Source organism: Heteronotia binoei, chromosome 7, assembly GCF_032191835.1.
Source record: "Heteronotia binoei isolate CCM8104 ecotype False Entrance Well chromosome 7, APGP_CSIRO_Hbin_v1, whole genome shotgun sequence".
NCBI lineage: Eukaryota > Metazoa > Chordata > Lepidosauria > Squamata > Gekkonidae > Heteronotia > Heteronotia binoei.
Window position 1 is genome coordinate 78,231,931 of NC_083229.1, and position 18,763 is coordinate 78,250,693.

The 18,763-nt window shown below is 39.2% G+C and overlaps 1 protein-coding gene across 4 annotated transcripts in view; it reads left to right on the top strand.

Moving 5' to 3' along the window:
* The window catches only part of KCTD1 (potassium channel tetramerization domain containing 1), a 105,267-nt gene that overhangs the window by 72,852 nt on the left and 13,652 nt on the right, over positions 1 to 18,763 (top strand). For 3 of the 4 annotated variants that reach the window (XM_060243870.1, XM_060243871.1, XM_060243867.1), the window contains exon 2: positions 7,878 to 8,056. In XM_060243870.1, coding sequence (XP_060099853.1) covers positions 7,878 to 8,056 — 179 coding nt within the window. Of the gene's footprint in view, positions 1 to 7,167; positions 7,456 to 7,877; positions 8,057 to 18,763 lie in introns of those variants that run through there. The other variant, XM_060243868.1, reaches the window with a different exon arrangement.

The window sequence follows — 18,763 nt, forward strand, 5'->3', positions numbered from 1 at the left end:
TATCAGTAATGGAATCAGATTATCAAATCTGATTCAGTTTAGGAAATACCTGAATAATACTGTTAAGGTATTGTTTGGGTGTTTATTAGGTTCAGTTTGGAGAACCAATTTGGTGTAGTGGTTAAGTGCATAGACTTTTATCTGAGAGAATTGGGTTTTATTCCTCACCCCTCAATATGCAACTGCTGGAGTGACCTTGGGTCGGTCATAATTCTGTCAGCATTGTTCTCTCAAGAACAATTTCTGTCAGAGCTCTCTTAGCCCCATCTACCTCACAGGGCGTCTATTGTGGGAAGGGGAAGGAGATTGTAAACCACTTTGAGACTGGGAGGTAGTGAAGGGTGGGGTATAAATCCAATCTCCTTATTCCCCTACTACTGCTACTCTTATGTTGAATGCACACCCCTAATCCAGATACATTACTATTATGGAAAGTTAATTCCAAGGTTTATAATGAATCAGATGTTCGTGTAGTACTTAAGCTGTGAGCCACAAAGTGTCTTCAATTTAGAATTCAATAGAGGATCTTAGAGAAGTTCCTATATACAACACAGAAGGCAAACCACTGAAATGTTAGAGCAAGAGTCCAGTAGTTTAATTTAGGTTAGTTGATTTGATTTATATCCCACCCCCTCTGCCAAAGCAGGCTCAAGAGTGGCTCACAAAAAGCATCTTAAAGTCTAATAAAATTTGAGGCAAGGTATATGTTTTCATGAGTCACTGCTTACTTCTTGATCTGTCTCCACAGAAATGTTGTAAGCATGAATGACAATTTACAGTACGCATTCAGGGAAAATACTGTGCAAAACATAAGGTATTAGTATTATATGAGGGATTGCAACGTTTGTGACAAGATTAAAACAGGAGCATGGTAGATGTCTATAAGCCAGTTTCTGCATAGAAATATGAGGCCGTAGTTGCAAATTGCAGTGGGGACTTCCTGGGTGGTAGGTATTTATCCTTATTAGAGCAGAGAGGATTTAACACTGTTTCAAAACTCTTATGATAAAATCATTTAATCCGTTCACTCAGCAATGAACAGATTTCTCCAAGATTCAGGGAAGTGATGACATTCATCAGAACTTGTCTATATTACATAATATTTGCATGTAGGCACTGGAACATGTTGTGTATATGTGTATTTGCCTGAGGGTGCAGAACAGCATGAAATCTGTCATACTTTAAGATGTGCAAACATCAGTTTTTTAAATATTTATTGTGTATGCTTACTTGGTCAAATTTTCAGTTTCACATATAATGTAGTTTTTAAAATGTGCAGATTATTGTTGCAAAGAAGCATGCAATATCAGATTAAGAAATAAATTGAGATGGTTTGGCATGGACAGCATTTTAGAGAAAGAGTGTAGAATCAAACACACTGGAACTCCATTAATCAGAGTGAACAGTGAATTTGATGGTGATATGATGGTAAACTTTTTTCTTTAAAAAAAATGGAGTAATAACCAGGATTTTGCAATCCACCTAAATTTTGCTACTTGGGATTTTTGGTTTAAGTATCAGTGTCATTTCAGGTGTTTATTTTTTTGCAGCTAGTTTCATATACAGAAAGCCAAGTGCACTTTTTAGATTCCATTGACCACTGACCATTCATATGCGGCTGTTATATTTAGCTTTTTAAGTGGTATATCTCTTGCATAGTATACTACATTGTAAGATTGCTTGCCACTAATGCAAAAGTTCAATGCAAAAAAATTTCATTATTTGCTGCTGTATATATTTGCAAATGTGAAGTGGAAGCAGGAGTTACAAGCTACTTGTGGGAGACAGAATTTTTCTTTGTTTTGTATGTTGACTTTGACTGGACTGTCAAAGACTAAAGCGGATTACCCGGGAGAGTTCAGATAGGTCCAGGGGTCATGTGCACCACCTAGGTGCTGCCCTCTTTAGCCAGAGCGGCGCAGCTGCAGTACCATTCTATACTGTGGTATTTATAGTGTCATTGCCAAGTGTACTTAGAATCTTATGGTTGTTTTAAAGCTGGGTGTGCATGGAATGGGCATGATCTTTTTTGTGTTCTGGGGATAGTTGTTTGCTTGTAGTGAGAGGCATCTCTTCCTGGGTCTATGGTTGTCAGTAACATCAGATTATTAAAAGATCATAAAAGGTATGATGGTGGGAAGAGTGTAAATGCAGAGAGATATTCTAGCTCATTGCTCATCCAGTCTCCATTTTATTCTTGAGATGAGGGAGTGATGACTCCCAAAAGTTCCCACACTTCAGCTTTGATGTTGTGTAATGCTGCTTCTGTAAGGAATAAGACCTTATTAGCATATAATCTCCTACAGGAAAATAGGATAGGCTTGGCATGATTGATGGACACCCGCTGAATGAGACAGATAATGTGATTTTAATTCCGTGAACTACAGCTGTGTATGCTGTCGTTAACCCCAATCTTTGGAAATACAGGGGGTCTGCTTAGTCCTTTGGGTGTATTTGCCTTCTGCAGGATCTCAGTACCATCTATTTGTGTGTTTGTATGTATTTTGCATTGTGTTCCAGGGAAAGATTGTGTATCTTGCTGGCGTACCACTTGGCTATTTCTTCAATGAGTGCTTTGTCTGAGCCTGCAAAGGTTATGTCTTTTCTGGTGTGCAGACCCCAGGAATTGTGCTTCTTGAGGACTTGTTGAATTGGTTAGGTTGATCCATCCCTGGAAAACTGGTTGGCTTCCAGAATGTTCTGAGGGATTTGGAGAGTCTTACTAGTGACTTGGTTGATGCCTTTATGTGGGCCTGGACAGATGCCCCCTGCTGCAGATTATGGCAGCAAAACTGATACCAAGAGTTAACCACCTTACATACATATCCTGAAGTTTGAAATCTTTACTCTGATTGCCAGTTTGCCTTTGTGTTCCATTCAGGGCATTGGTTTTAACCTTAGTGCTTTCACAACCTAAGGACCCTCATATCTGAGTTGTTTTCTCCACCTGTATGCATCCATTATGGCAGCTCTGATTGCTATCCCAAGGTTTGCTTCTGGTTCCAGCCATCAGGACAGTTTTGGCTCATGCCAAGGGTATTTTAAGTGCCTTCTGTTCTATGGAACAGATTCCCTGAAGTGATGGGGAGAGATCTCCTCTTCAGAGATCTGAATGTTGTGTAAAGCTGAACAGCTTAACTTGGGTGATTCTTGAGTAAAAGATAGCTATGCTGTAGGAGGAGCTGTGTATTTTTGTGCATCCTAGTTTTAAATTGTAACTAGAATTGGCTTTAGACACATACATCTTGCTGCAAATTTTCTGAGCAGTAAGCCTTTAAGCTTTAAGTTGACTTCGGATTCAGTGCCCACCTTATGCACCATTCTTTTCCTCCAGAGTATTTATTCTGCAGCTACAATTAAACACACACATGCACTTTTCTAACTTGTGACATATGAGGGGTGCTGTCCAAAGGGTTTAAAAAAAAATTATACAATTGCCCTATTGCAGCTGCACAATAGTTTCCAGCAAGTGCTTTCTATTTAAATCCTCATGGTTCAAGTATTGTGCATGCATTTTTGTATTCATTTGTTGAATGAAAGGAAACAGAAAGAAAAGAAAGCAAAAGAGAACCCAATGTTGAAACTGGACAGACTTTTTTTTTTAAACTGACAGGCAGCTGCCAAGCCCTATTTCCATATTGCCAAGCACCAGGGCAGGGGTGTCAAACTCATTTGTTACAAGGGCGGAATCTGACATAAATGAGACCTTGTAGGGCTGGGCCATGTGTGTACCAATTTAAGATTAGGTAGCAGAGATTTAAACTTTATAAAGGACACAGACAAACACAATAAAAGATTTTTTTAAAAAAAAAAAAATTAAAACATGCTTAAAACATTAGCATTTATTGGTCTTAAAGGTGTTTTCTTTATATTTCTCCAATGGCATCCAGGGAACTGGGCAAAGGAAGCTCTGGCTTTTTCCTTCCTTCCCTAGGGAACCAAGAGGGGGAGGAGCCCCAGCCAGTAGAAGGAAGAGAGGCTTGGCTCAGTAGCTCTGCTGTGCGATTGAGACAGCCTGGCAAAGCAAGCTATCCCTCCCACTCTTCCTCCCCAAGAGAGGAGCCTCAGCCAATGGAGACAATAGAGGATTTGCTCTGTATCTCCTGTGCAATTGAGCAAGCCTTGCCAAGCAAGCTGTGATGCAGAAGGAAACAAGAAAGATAGAGAGGAAAGCAGAAGACAGCCAGTTAGTTGGGGGCCTAATAGGAGCCCTCCAGGGGCCTGATTCAGCCCCTGGGCTGCATGTTTGAAACCCCTACACTAGGGGATTCTCTGCTGTGTTATAGGCCACTGTGAAAAAAGAGTCATAGTTTCATAATATTGGGAAACAAATTGAGTGTACAGAAGCCATGGTAGATCTCACTGACATTGTAAGATGTGATCATTGGCAATTGGTGTGTGTGTATGTGCCTGTGCAAAGTTGGCTGCAACTCCCCCACAATTTGCATTGACCTGCATGGGGGAGGATTCCTCTGGCAGAAGCTCTAGAGAGCTTTTTTACTCATGTCACTAAATTGTGAAAAATGGTATTATCTGCACAGTAACATTAATTTCCTGCCCTTCCATGCAAATAGACATGGTTTTCTCTTTATGATTCTCTAATTCGATTCTGCTTGTTGGCTGTGATCTTGGCAGTTTTTTTTAAAGACTCTCCTGTGCCAATTGCAGTATTTCCTCCAAATGGATTGATTCCAAACAATTTCTAAGTTCAGCAGTTTGCAGAAGATCCATGTGACTCAGCTGCCATTTTAATGTTAGGTTTCCTGAGACTGCCAAAATGTCACCCCTTCCCCCCAAAAAATTGTTCACTAAAGCATTAAAGGGGAAAATGTTTTCAAAGTTTTAGGCTTCCCATGCCAGTATCTCTCTCCCTCTATTTTACATCTCATGTCAATTTCATTCTGCATTGACGAGTTCGTTTTTATTTTGTTTGGATGAAGCACTGAAATATTTTTTTTTGCACTGGGAATACTGCCCTTTGCCTTCTTTCCAGTCCCCCTTTCAAGTTAATACCAGCAGGGAACTAAACCTCGTGCAGCTCTTTTTAAACTTCCCCTGTCATTTTATTTTTTTTATTTAGCAATCTGAGACTAGCAATAGTTTCATTGCTAGATTTATGCCACTTGTAAAAAAAAATTAAAACAATGAGGGAAAAATAATCAATGGAGTTTGTACACTGATGAAGGGGGGTGGGTGGCAGAATTGCAGAGTGGGAGGAACTATCTTGAAGTGGGCAGGGGGGTTGACCGAGGGGCGGCAAAAGGGTGGGAGGAAATCCAAGGGAATCTTTATGCTTTTGAATGACCTTTGGATTGGAAGCACAACAAGGGGGGAAATAGGCAAAAAAGCATTCTCAGAAAATTTGGGGAAACAGCAACCAGAAAGTGAACTGAGCACTGAAGGGAAGAAAATCAGTGCAGAATGACAAAGAAAACTTAATGGACATGCATGGTGAAAACGAGGGAAAACACCCATGCATAAGAGGCCAATATTTCAATTGTTGACCCTCTTGTCCTTTTTTGTTTAAGCCAACATCTTGTAAGAGTAGTATTATTTAGTATTTTCCTTTTAAGTATTCCTTTATCTCTAGTATAGTACAAACTGGACAGTTATGGTTTGTCCAGTATATCCTGCTGCCTCTTGTTAGGGGACTAGAGCAAGAGCAACTGTCCTATGAGGATCTATTAAAATTCTTAAGGCTGTTTAAACTAGGAGAAAAAACGTGAGTAAGGGAAGGCATGATGGAGGTTAATAAAAATTATGCATGGCATGGAGAGAGTGGACAGGGAGAAACTTTTCTTCCGTTCCCATAATACTAGAACTCAGGATTGTCCACTGAAGTTGAAGGGTAGGAGATTTAGGACAGACAAAATAAAGTATTTCTTCAAACAGAGTATACAATTTGTGGAACTTGTGCCACAAGATGTGCTCATGGCTGCCAACCTAGAAGGTTTTAAAAGGGAAATGGGCAAATTCATGGAGGATTGGCTACTAATCAGGATAGGTATTTATTCCCTCGAGTACCAGAGATAGTATGTTTCTTTAAATCAGTTGCTGGGGAACACACAGACAAGATGATGCTGTCACAGTCTTCCTGTTTATAGGCTTCCTAGATGCAATTGGTTGGCCACTGTGAGAACTAGGTTGGTTTGATCCAGCGTGGTTCTTCTTATGTAGCCATTACATGATCCAAACAGTGCATACTTGCTGAAAATACAGGCAGATCATTAGGAAAAATATTGATGCTCCATAATTCTGGTGCAAGAATATTTTAAATCGTAAGCCTGCAGGTAGGGATCCATCTTTTAAAACAATTTATTGTACAAAGTTCAGTAATTTTAGATGTTTCACAAATATTGTGCAATGATGAACGTTGTCATCCTTCCCAATGTACAGTAGCATAAGTCCTATAGCAGAGGTGGCCAGCGGTAGCTCTCCAGATGTTTTTTGCCTACAACTCCCATCAGCCCCAGCCAGCATGGCCATGGCCGGGGCGGATGGGAGTTGTAGGCAAAAAACATCTGGAGAGCTACCATTGGTCACCCCTGACCTATATTGAGGCTTAAGATGGTTTTATCCATTCCACAGTACCTATAGTGCGCAAAATGCTGTACAGTTCTGGCTTTACAGTACAATCCTATGCATAGCTACTTCAGACTAAGCCCAAGGACAAAGTAATTGCATCATGAAAGTAAAGTAATTGCAAAGTAAATCATGAAATAATTTTCATGATTAAAGAATAAAAATTTAGATTCAAAGATCATAACATAGCCAAGGGAGATCATATTTGTGAAAGTTTTGAACCCAAGTGCATGGACCACTTGCTTACCCACTAGATCATTAATCTTTTGATTAAATGGATTACAAGGCAAACAAAGCATATTTGATAAATAGGCATGTCTGAATTAATATTTTGCTGACAGCCTAAATGGGGAAATTTGGAAAGTGATCAGTATTCTCTGCTAGCATGTTCAGGTGACATTCATGAGAGGATATACTGGGAGGAAGTCAGGTTGTCTTCGAAATGTGGCCAGGTTTTGTTTTGTTTACATTCCAGAACTTTGAAACTGGTCTGCCTTGCTGGCTTCAGCAAAGTGCTTCGCTTCGCTCTGCCCCACCCTAACGTTGTGCACAGTTCTAGAGCTTGCAGTTTACTGACATTGCATTTCCAGTTTGACTGAAGAGTTGCTTTCACCTGCATCTGCTTGTGTTGGTCCCTTTGGGAGTTTGCTTTCTTTGAGAAACTGCTGGGAATAGCAGCCTAAATTGGGTGCAGAGGGGCATCTGTCGCAACTTATATAATACTTACATGGAAAATGTCTTTCTCAATGGCTCTCGGTGCCCCATGTTTTACAGTACATGAACAGTGGGCTAGTCCAGGTGTTTCCTCTTCTGTTTGCGTGATATGTGAATTGGAAATTCAAGAGAAGAGTTGGCAGAATGGAAGAGCTAAGGGTTTGTATTTACCTATTCTAACTGCATAGCAAATAAGAGGGTTTGGGGCACAGCAAAAATCCTATCTTTTCCCATATGCTGATAATAAATTTGTTTGATCTCAGATATAAAATAATTAGAACCTTAATGATTTTAAGAAGCTCTAAAAAGAAATGTTGTCCTGTTCTTAATGAAAGCATGAATATATTGTCTTTTTATAGTGTAGATTGAAGTGACACTCTTTACTCTGCAAGAGAAAAATTCAGTAACTACATGTCTCAGAAGCTTAACTGATAGTTGTAATGAAACTGCATTTAAAGAATGAGACTCAGTTTTGTGTTGGCAATATTTTATTTTTCCTGTGTCCGTTTTCCTGTTTGTGATGTAGTTGTAGCTTTCATATATAAAGTAATATTCCTAACAATGTTTGTGTGTCTTCGCAGGACAGTCGGCCCAATATGTCAAGACCTCTGATCACTAGATCCCCTGCGTCTCCTTTGAACAATCAAGGCATTCCCACGCCAGCACAGCTAACAAAATCCAATGCACCAGTACATATTGATGTGGGTGGGCACATGTACACCAGCAGCTTGGCTACTCTTACTAAGTACCCTGATTCAAGGTAATTCTAAGGACTGTGTTGCATGTTTCTGGTCACTTTGTTACTTTACCCACTTGTCTCCTCCAAAATATACTCTTTACACAGTGTAAAACCTCTTTCTTTAAATTTGAATTCCCTATTTCTTAGTGCTTTGAAGTAGTGATTGGAAAACATTTTGTTAAATGAAGCACAGCAACTGAATTCTTTTTTATCTTCTCTCAGTGCCACATACATTTTGGGTTTTGGCTTTTGGCTAGCAACTGGAGAGTTCTCCCAAATGGCATGCAGCAGCTTGTCCTACAGACTAGTACTGTAGAGACTATGGCAAAAGGATTTTCTGGAGCAAGCAAGGAGAGGAGAAAAGGAAAAGGGCAGAAGAACAGCTTCTCAAGCAGGATAAAAAGCATAGAATCAAATAATTGACATGTACTATTAGAATATGGTACTATTATTTGGAAAATTCCAAATATTATATATTTAACATTCATCTACTGAAGGTTCAGGTGGATCCTGAGTAATGTTACTGAGAATCCACAAATTGCATCTCAGTCATATTGTCAGCGTTAATAACCTGTTCAGTGAGGTGGAGGCTAGCAAAACAAGTGTAGATTCAGTCTCTCACCACCCACCCACAGGTGATTTGGCAAGTGGTGACTGAAGTTGTATGTACAGTATCCCTTTGCACTTCACTTCCAGCTGGGAATCTGCATGCAGAAGCCAACTTCTGCATAGTTGCATAATCGGGCAGATGTATGTAGTCCAGAGATGAAGACAAAAAGCATCCAATCAAAAAAGGAAACCTGAATCTATTTAAGTAAAGTGATATCCAGAATGACCTCATATGTTTAGTATAGTCTCCCATGTTGATGTTGTAATTTCTCTTTAGATCACTATAAATATCAGTTGGGCTTTCCTGTACAGTGCATTAATTGAACTTGTCATAGTCGGATATTTTTTTAACATATATTTTAATCTGGTTACAGCAATTGTGTAAATAATGAAATTGTCAGGTGACATGTTATACCCTCTGCTTCTCTACTGGTAGAAAATAATTGGAATGATTCAGACTAATTGAATATGTTATTATGTTACTGTCTCCCCAGCATGATACCTTTTGGTTTCATGGTGTCCTCAATATTTCCTGGTTCCCACTTTCCTAAAACATCTGTTCCTCAAACCAAAAAGCCCAACCTGACTTTCTTCCATCTCATTGAAGCAGGAGAGGCTTCAGAAAACCCAGGAGGAATCACCTATGTGTCTGCATGGAGCACCTGTTCAGAAACAGCTACTGTATCATAGCAGGACACCTAGCTTGGAACTTCTCATTATTCTGTGATTGGCCCCATGGCAGCCATTTTGTGGTCAACTGTACCCCACAGATCACCACCATTTTGTGGTGGTGCCCACTGGTTTCAGAATCCAAAAATACTCACAGGCTTAACAAAGTTAAGAACCCCTAAAATAAAGAGTAGATTTTGAGAAAGTTTTAATAGAAGTCATAATTATTCAGTTTTTGATTTGGGGAAAAATTTGGTCTTTTAGCATAAGGTGTCACAAGTGGAAGTTTTGTCTCACATTTAAAATTGTTTTATTTAGTCTGAGTAACTTCTTCCTATATTTTGAGATGTTGTCTATGTATTTTGTTGCACAAAGTAACAATTATAACTCAACAGTGTGGGAATGAAGGCAATAGGCACATTAAATGTATGAAAACTCTTAACAATCTATTGGGGTGTTGTTTTTTGAGGAACAAAATTGAATGGAACAACTAATAATAATAATAATATTTAATTTATATCCTGCCCTCCCTGCCGAAGCAGGCTCCGACTGTACAATATGTATATTTTCAAATGTTAACAGTTCATCTTTCACCTAATTGGTGACTAGCAATGTGCACTCAGTCTATACCGAGCCAAATAAATACCTGAAAATTGCCTTATTGGTATTTGGGGGGTATTTATTCAGCCAAATCATATTAGAGAATCTGATTCAGGTACCAAAATAGCTACATACAAATAAAAGCCAATATTATTCAGGTGCATCTAGAAGGCATTTAAAGTTTAAAAGCCTTCTGAACTCAGAGTCGTACCGCCACCATGGCATGACTTGGTGAGCGGACTCATTACTTCTGAATTTCATTATACACTATAGGGATGGTCACCATAGGGTATAATGGAGCTGAGTGAATTTGAGTTTCCTGAATATATACCCAAATCCCAATACAACACCAATATTGGGATTTGGTAAGATTTGGGAATACAGATATATTTTAAGTCAAATATTCCTGAAAAATATTCATAGGTTTGGGTGAGGTTTTTTTTAACCTGATAGCTATTGCAATGACAGAATATTTTCAAGTACCTATAACATCTTGTAAGTCCATAGTGTAACTAAAACTGATCTGGTTTCTTGAAACAGTCATATACCACTTTGTGCTGGCTGTGAATTGTAATCCTATCTTAAAGACATCATAGTAACTGTGAAATTTTGTATACTTTTTGCATTTATTTCCTCTGAGTGGTATGATTTCTTCTTGTGGAGGTATACTTCTTAGAGATACTTGGCATGTTTGTCGGAATTTTTCCTCTCAAGCACTGGCTGAGATCACATTTTTCTACCCTAGCTTGTGAAGTGCAGGGCTGACAAGTATTACTTTAGTAACTGTTGCCCTTTAAATCTCCAGCTGACATGGCAGAAGAGGCTCTTGAATTCTCATACTCATTTCCGTCCGTATAACCACAGCAGGTAGAGTGAGCAAAGAGGTGGGATGTCTATTTTCCCTTCTTGCAACAGGGAAATATCTACTGTCACCCTGGGTAAGAGGTAGCCGCTGTTTAGGAGTGAACAAAACATGCTTGCAAGACTAGTGTCTGGAACTCTTGGAAGGAAAGAAGCATAGCTGTGCATGTGTTGCTGTGTGGTCTGTCTTGGCGCTGTGTGGTCTGTCTTGTCCTTGCACAGGAAAGGGACTTCTTGAAGAGGCAGAAGTAGGGATGTTCTATTGTTATTATTTGTTGTTATTTTCAATTTCTATACTGCCCATTCCCTAAATAAGGTTCGGGATGGTGTACAAATAGAGTTCTCTATTTTAGAGAGCATTTAAAATCTATCATCACCAGACTTAAGATAAGGTTGGCTGCTGCTTTTAAGACCTCCAAGTATTTTGGGGATGGGTGGGGAAATTCTCTTTACCAGAAAATGAAATTAAAAGTTATTTTGAATAAGTCAAGGTTCACAAATCTAATCAGGCTGCAAATCTGATCACTTGATGGGCACCTTTATTAGGTTATCTTTTCTGCCTTGTTAGGAAGTACCTTAAATGGGACACAATGCCATATGCTCAGTGTGGGGAATTAGATTTTAAGGATGATAGATATTTTAAATGACTTGCATTAGTTTATTATCCTATTAAAACTTATGGTAGATTCACTTTTTTTGCCCATTTTCTGTACTGAAGAAACATAAAATTCACATATTACTTCCAAATGAAAAGGCTTCTACTATGCTGATATCTCCTAAACTGCTGTATAGTTGCTAAGGAGTTTAATATACACCACGTGTGTAATTGCAGGACTAAACAGACTCGGCTTCTAGCTTTGCAGCCAACACCCTTGGCCACCCACAGGGCATGTTTGAAGCTTCAGGGTTTAGCTGCCAAGTTCTAGAATTTTTGTTGCTGGCTGTGTTCCATTTTTTTGCTGGCTTTGCATTTGGAAAGGTTGCCATTTGTGGGATTCCTTTTTCAGGAAAGGAATGAAGTGAGGAAGATACTCTTGGATCACATAGTGTATTATCTTCAAACTCATGTTTTATGTAAGAGTTCTTGAGTAGCCTGTTCACAACATGCAGGTATTGTGATGTAGCACATTGGTTGTCCAGTAAAATGATATTACATCTCTTATCTCTGTTTTTGTATCCAGTGTTTGGTTTCTAGTCTCATTTCCCATTCTACTAATATCTGCTGTGTTTTTTCATTATCTTTGTACATGCAGACTGTCTTGGTTTTTGTCCAAGACATTTCTCTGAATTCCATGAGTACAGTTCTCAGAGAAACATGATCATATTCAGATTCTAAGCCCTTTTGATTACTAGGTGGTTAGATTTGAATTCTGGTTCATATACAAAGGCCATAAACCAGCTCATGGCAGTTTATTTATTTTCTTTCTTACTTGATAGTTACCATAATTAGTGTCCCTTCCTGTCCTGGCATGTGCAAAGCTGAACGTGGCTGGGCTGAGCCTTTTCATGCTCAGAGTAGAGAGGAGGGCAGGGATTGTTCATCCACTTACGTTATGCTGTGAAGATGTTCTTATGAATGTCCATGTGACATGGGAGGCAAGACCACATTAGTAGCACACATGAACTTTGGCTGGCAGTGAAACCCGACCAAAAGTTGTAGATCTTTCATCAGCTACAAATGGTTTGTGAGATTCCATCAAATGATTTCTTTGTCATGAACCAATGTTTGTGGCAGATTTTTTAAAAACTAACTTTATTGCATCAGTTAGTTGACTTAGTTGACATTAGTTAGTTTCACAGAGCCTGTAAAATGGAGCTTTTCTTCCAGGACTCTGGTTGAGGTGGCAGACATCTAATTATTTTGCCTCCCTTGCTAAAAACTGCCCTATTACATCTGCCGATGTAGACAGACACTATTATTATCTTTGCTGTGACTCTTGTTCTATCATCTGTCCAGCTTATACAACCTATAAATTAATGTATATTTCGCTTTCATTTGATTGGTTTTTAAGTAATGTATTGTGATAAGTTGTTTTAATTACTTTGTAAGTTTTGTTGTTGTTATCCACCCTGAGCCTGCTTGGGGGGACGGTGGGATATAAATGTAAGAAAGACTTAAAGAATTGGTCTTACTATGTTTTTATTCTTTCCCTCTGTTCCCTGTAAAAATGTATAATTTCCACTGCCACAGTTCTAATCATGACACCTTCCTGCATCTTTCCTGCTTTCTTTCTTTGGTGTAGTTTGGTTGGTTAAGTAAGTGCGTGGACTCTTATCTGTGAGAACTGGGTTTGATTCCCGACTCCTCTACTACTGCTGGAATGGCCTTGGGTCATCCATAGCTCTTGCAGAGCTGTTTTTGAAAGGGCAGCTTCTGTGAGAGCTCTCTCAGTCCCACCTACCTCACAGGGTGTTTGTTGTGGGGAAGGAAGATAAAGGAAATTGTGAGCTGCTCTGAGATTCAGAGTGATGGGCGGAATATAAATCCAATATAATCTTATTATATTCATTGCTTGTTCTTGATTGCTTTCATCTGTTCCTCCCTTCTATCCCCACTCCGTTTTATTCTGATCACCTCTTCACTTTTAATCATCCATCCATATTTCAGAATAAAGATAATGTTTTGTTAAAAGATAGCCAGTTTTTCTTTTTAATAATGTTAAGCACACAGGTATTAAATGTTAATAAGCATATAGTATTAGTATATTGACACTGGAAGGTATTCAAGATGTATATAGTATTTTCTTAAGAGCAATGATAAATTTGGGTATTACAGTTATGTGCTCCTTATGTAATTTGAAATATTACTCCTTTTTTATGACCTAGTCAAGTTTTGCCTATTCAAACACTGTTAACATTCTCCAAAAATCTATAATTAGAAGAATAGACGCCTTGGGGATCTGGTGTAATGCAAGACATGGGCTACCTAAAAGGTTTTTTATTTATTTAAATGTCAGAGTTCTTCCTTTAAGAATAGAGAAGGTATTATAACAACTGTATAAACATATATTACCCAGTGTATGTTGAGATGATAGGATGAATTTATTTATTAAATATAACTGCTTCCTTTCTATTAGAAATAGCCAGTTTGTTTACAACAGTGTCTAGTAAAGTATACAAAAATAAAAGTATATCAAATCTAATCATATTAAGGCAGGGGTCCCCAATGTGGTGCCCATGGGCATCATGGTGCCCACCAAGAGTGTATATATCTTCTAATTGGCCACTTTGAAGATACGTCAGCTGTAGGCGTGCCAGTCTCCAGGTCCCAGCGGGGGTTATTCTGCTTTCCCAGGCTCCTTCCCCAGAAGCCCCGCCCCCAGAGGACCATGTGCCTTTGGAGGCTTCAGTCTCCAATTAAAAGGCTTCCTCTTGGTCTGTGTTACTTTGAAGAAGTTGACAGCATCTCGTGAGTAGAGACGCCAATTGGTCGCTTCAGAGTCACCAGAAACGAGGTGGGGGGAAGGGAAACGTCTGCTGAGCACTTCATTATTCCCTATGTGGAGATCGATTCTCATAGGGTATAATGGGGAATTGATCTGGAGGTTTCGGGGGCTCTGGGGGAGCTGTTTTTTGAGGTAGAGGTACCAAACTTTCAGTATAGTATCTAATGCCTCTCCCCAAAGTACCCACCAAGTTTCAAAACGATTGGACCAGGGGGTCCAATTCTATGAGCCCAAAAGAAGGTGCCCCTATCCTTCATTATTTCCTATGGAAGGAAGACATTTTAAAAGGGGCTCTGGGGGAGCTGTTTTTTGAGGTAGAGGCACCAAATTTTCAGTATAGTATCTAATGCCTCTCCCCAAAGTACCCCCCAAGTTTCAAAACGATTAGAACAGGGGGGTCCAATTCTATGAGCCCCAAAAGAAGGTGCCCCTATCCTTCATTATTTCCTATGGAAGGAAGACATTTTAAAAGGTGTGCTGTCCCTTTAAATGTGATGGCCAGAACTCCCTTGGAGTTCAGTTATGCTTGTCACACCCTTGTTCCCCAATGACTCCTGGCTCCACCCCCAAAGTCCCCAGATATTTCTTGAATTGGACTTGGCAACCCTAGTCAGCTAGGCAGATTAAAATAATATTATTCCAGTGGCAGCTGCTACCACCATGTTGGTTTTATTCTTTCTCTCACTCCTCTTTCCTTGTACATTTTATACATTACCTCCCCTACCCTTGGGCTTCCTATGCATGTGTGGCTCAAGCTACCATGGCAGCCATTTTGTGGCTGCATCTCTCCCACAATGTGTTAGAACTCCAAAGGTGCCCACAGCCTCAAAAATGTTGGAGACCCCTGGATCCATCTTTTTGTTCTTTAATCTTAGCAACAGACAATTGAGGAGAGATGCTTGTTCACTGCTATTATGTCAGGTAGATACAAGAAGGCAGAACAAAAAGTTATCTATGCAAAAGTAGCTGCATACTGTAGAGTAGGCCTTGACTAATCTTTTTTGGCTTTATGACCCATCCCAAATATTTAGGAACCAGATTTATTTTTGTCTTGTGGAGTTTTATATTTTAATGACCATACTTTCTAATTATAGCTACCAAAAAACCTAATCCTAAACTCCTCACAGTTTATTGTCATTTTAAAAAAAGCTTTGACAAAAGTGTTGTAGTTATAATTAAATATAGGGGTAATGCTGGTTGTCATCCCAACAAAAAGCTAACCTCTATCCTTTATCTAAATAAGGTTTGTACTTTCTTTGAGAACCACCAAAAAGCTCTTACGATAAATGACTGCTGAAAATATTAGGTGCCATAATGAAACTTCTAGATGCTGTGGCATCCTAGTGCCTGGGATTTATCAAGGCCAGCTGTAGAGGATGTATATGAATTGTAGTTGCTACAACAGTTACACAAATTCTGAATCCTTTTGCGGCAAGAAGGTGTCTGTTAGAAGCAGCCTGAATATCTTGCACTGGTGCATATCTTGAACAAGGTGATCTTGGGGAAATCCCTGTTCCAGATTCATATTTCTGTGGAATGTTCTTGTCTGTCACTTGGCATCCAGCCAGGAGAGCTGAGAACTGTCAGCACTTCAGAAATATGGCATTGGAGTGCTTTGTGTTCCTTCTGTTAGAATCTGCCTGCAGTCATTGATATTGGGCAGAATTTCCTGTCAGAGTTCCATCTCAGGAACAGAAGATACTGTGCTTTCTGCACATCCTTGTAGCATGCATCTAGTTTTACTTTTATAGCAGAATTTAATTTTGGAAAGGTGCTTTATCCTCTAGAGAGCTTTTGGCTTCTCCCTGAAATAACTTGAATATAATTGTTACAGTGCAGTATATTATTTATGTACCATGTTCACAAGATAATGGTTTCCTCCCTTTAAGTTTCAAATCTGGTTTGCATAGTAACTACCTTTCCTTTTATCCTCATTAGTGGTAACAATTAATTTGCATTCTTGTGCAACTAGATAATATGTCTCAAGTATACAGACATTAATTTATGGCTTTACTTAAGGAGCCATAACCGCAAATTCTAAACAGTAGCAACAAACATTTCCAGCCTACAGAGTTTCTCTGCTGAAAAGTAGGTTCTCAGCTTGCCTGGCCTTGTTGAGATTCAAATTGAATGAAGCCCAGAACTCCCTACTCAAGTTCATTAAGACTCTTCTGGGCACCTTTTATACATCTGAAAAATTGATTTCTTTTTAAACTGTTTAAAAGGAAGCCTTAGGGCTTTACAGCTTATATTTAAAAAATGGAATTTATTCCTGTCTTGGAGCAGCACAAATAGTCAATACTAAATTGACAAATGATCCTTTAAGTTTATCCATTGAAACTATTCTCTTCAGGCCCCTGTATAAGACACTTCATCAAAAACATCAGCATCTTGATGATACATAGCAGAAGAAACCAGGTGAAAGATAACTTGCTTCCTCTCCTCCCAAGTAATTACCATTACAGAGGGCCATGATGATTGGGGTAAACTGAGAAAAGCAAGAATATGTTAAGAGGAAAAGGTTAGGATTGCTTTCCGTTCTTGCTGTTAATTCCATTACATTTAAAGTATTTAAAATAGAAAGAACGTAATGGGGTGAACCCAGTTTATGTGGTGAAAGGCACTTGAAGTCGTGGACATTTGCTGCCTCCCCACTCCTTCTGTGAACCTTGGAACTCCTTCAGAGAAGGGGGGGATTGCTGTGGGAGGAGAGATGTATTTTTTGCTGTCAAGATGTGGTAGACAGAGCTTGAACATATGAACATATGAAGCTGCCTTATACTGAATCAGACCCTTGGTCCATCAAATTCAGTATTGCCTTCTCAGACTGGCAGCGGCTCTCCAGGGTCTCAAGCTGAGGTTTTCCACACCTATTTGCCTGAACCCTTTTTTGGAGATGCCAGGGATTGATCCTGGGACCTTCTGCTTCCCAAGCAGATGCTCTACCACTGAGCCACCGTCCCTCCCAGCTTACTGTCCTCCTTCGTTAAATTTCTGCCTTTGAAGTTTTTAGATGTAGTTCAAGTGAGCCTTCAAAGAACAAATTGCATTTAAAACCAATTTGAAACATTGTATTCTACATAACACTAGCATGTCAGTATGGCAAACAGTCTTTCTTGTGCCTCATAGTTTGGATTCTTGATTCTTTAAATTCAAGCTGTTTTAGCATTAGTTTTCCAAAAGGAAGATAGAAACCTGTAGTGCTTTGGTTTAGGCTCACATGCCAGATTTAAACTCCTGGGCAATGATTAGGGATTAGTAATATAAAACCCACTGATATATTACAAAGTTCAACAAAAGAGTAGTTTTGAATTAAACCTTCCATGGGAAACCTTTCCATAGGAGAGATTGGCAGAGAAGGGGGTACAGGGGATGGATGAAACTGGACTAGGATAGAAAGAGTGCCTAAAAGGAGAATAAAAGACTGAGAATGTAGGATTGAGGATAAGAACTTATAACACCAGTGAGCCAAATGATCACTTCCCTATTTGCCTTCCAATTAAGACCCTGTTGAAGGCTGCTGTGTCATCCTGAATTCTGAGATCTGGCCCAAACTGGTTAAAGAGAGGAACACTATTTATTTCTACCAAATTCTATCAAAAGTATTTATTTCTTTCAAATTTCCTCATACAGGCCCAAGCCCAGCATAGTGATAGGGTGGTATGTAAAGAGCGTACTAGCAGTCTTTCTCTATGTACAGATTTGTGGGCTCCTTACTGTATAAACAGGGCTGGAATTTCTGAGTTAATAATTTTAAAGGGATAGTGGAAAGACTGAGATTTTTGTCATTAACTTTGCTTGGCCACAAGTTATGTTTGGCTTTCCTCTGTCTTCTTTATGGCTACATGAAAATTTCATATAGAAGTGACCTTAGGGTAGAAAGCAAAATTAGTATAAAGACTTGTGTTTTCCTCCATTTTCCATATCTTCAGTGTATTTTCTGTTAACTGAATAAAGCTGGAAAGGGGAGGATATCGTTTTTAGAAAATATTGGCAGCTGACATATTTCTAGAAGATCTATGCAGCTCTCTTCATTTTGAAATATTTCCTAACCCTTATTTATTATTTGTTCATTTATTTATGGGCTTTCTTCAAAGATAGCCTTTCCAATATAAATCTTTGATCTTGTTAAATCTGTGAACAGTCATTTGCCTCTTGGGCTGCATTTTCAGTCTGGCACAGCTACTTTCTGCCTTGAGCCACAGTAAGTCTGACAAAAATTATCTGTTTCCTTGTGCCGGTACTTGGAAGTTCAGAAGCAGATGTTAATCTGGGTCAGATGCATGTGAGAGAATGACCTCTCGAGGAGGATGAGGTGCAGAGAGAAGTAGAATGGAGAAGGGAGGCATAAGCACCTAGTTGAAGGTACCTGATCCTGCAACTGTGAGAGGGGTGAGTAAACAGAGTAGCACTGCAAAGAAATAAATAACACTAGGTCACTGAAGCGGACATAAAAGTAGTCTGCCTTTTCCACAAAGGAAATCATTTGTTAAGAATCTCCTTTTGACCCAGAGTTAATGGCAGGTCGCTTTCTACTGCTTGC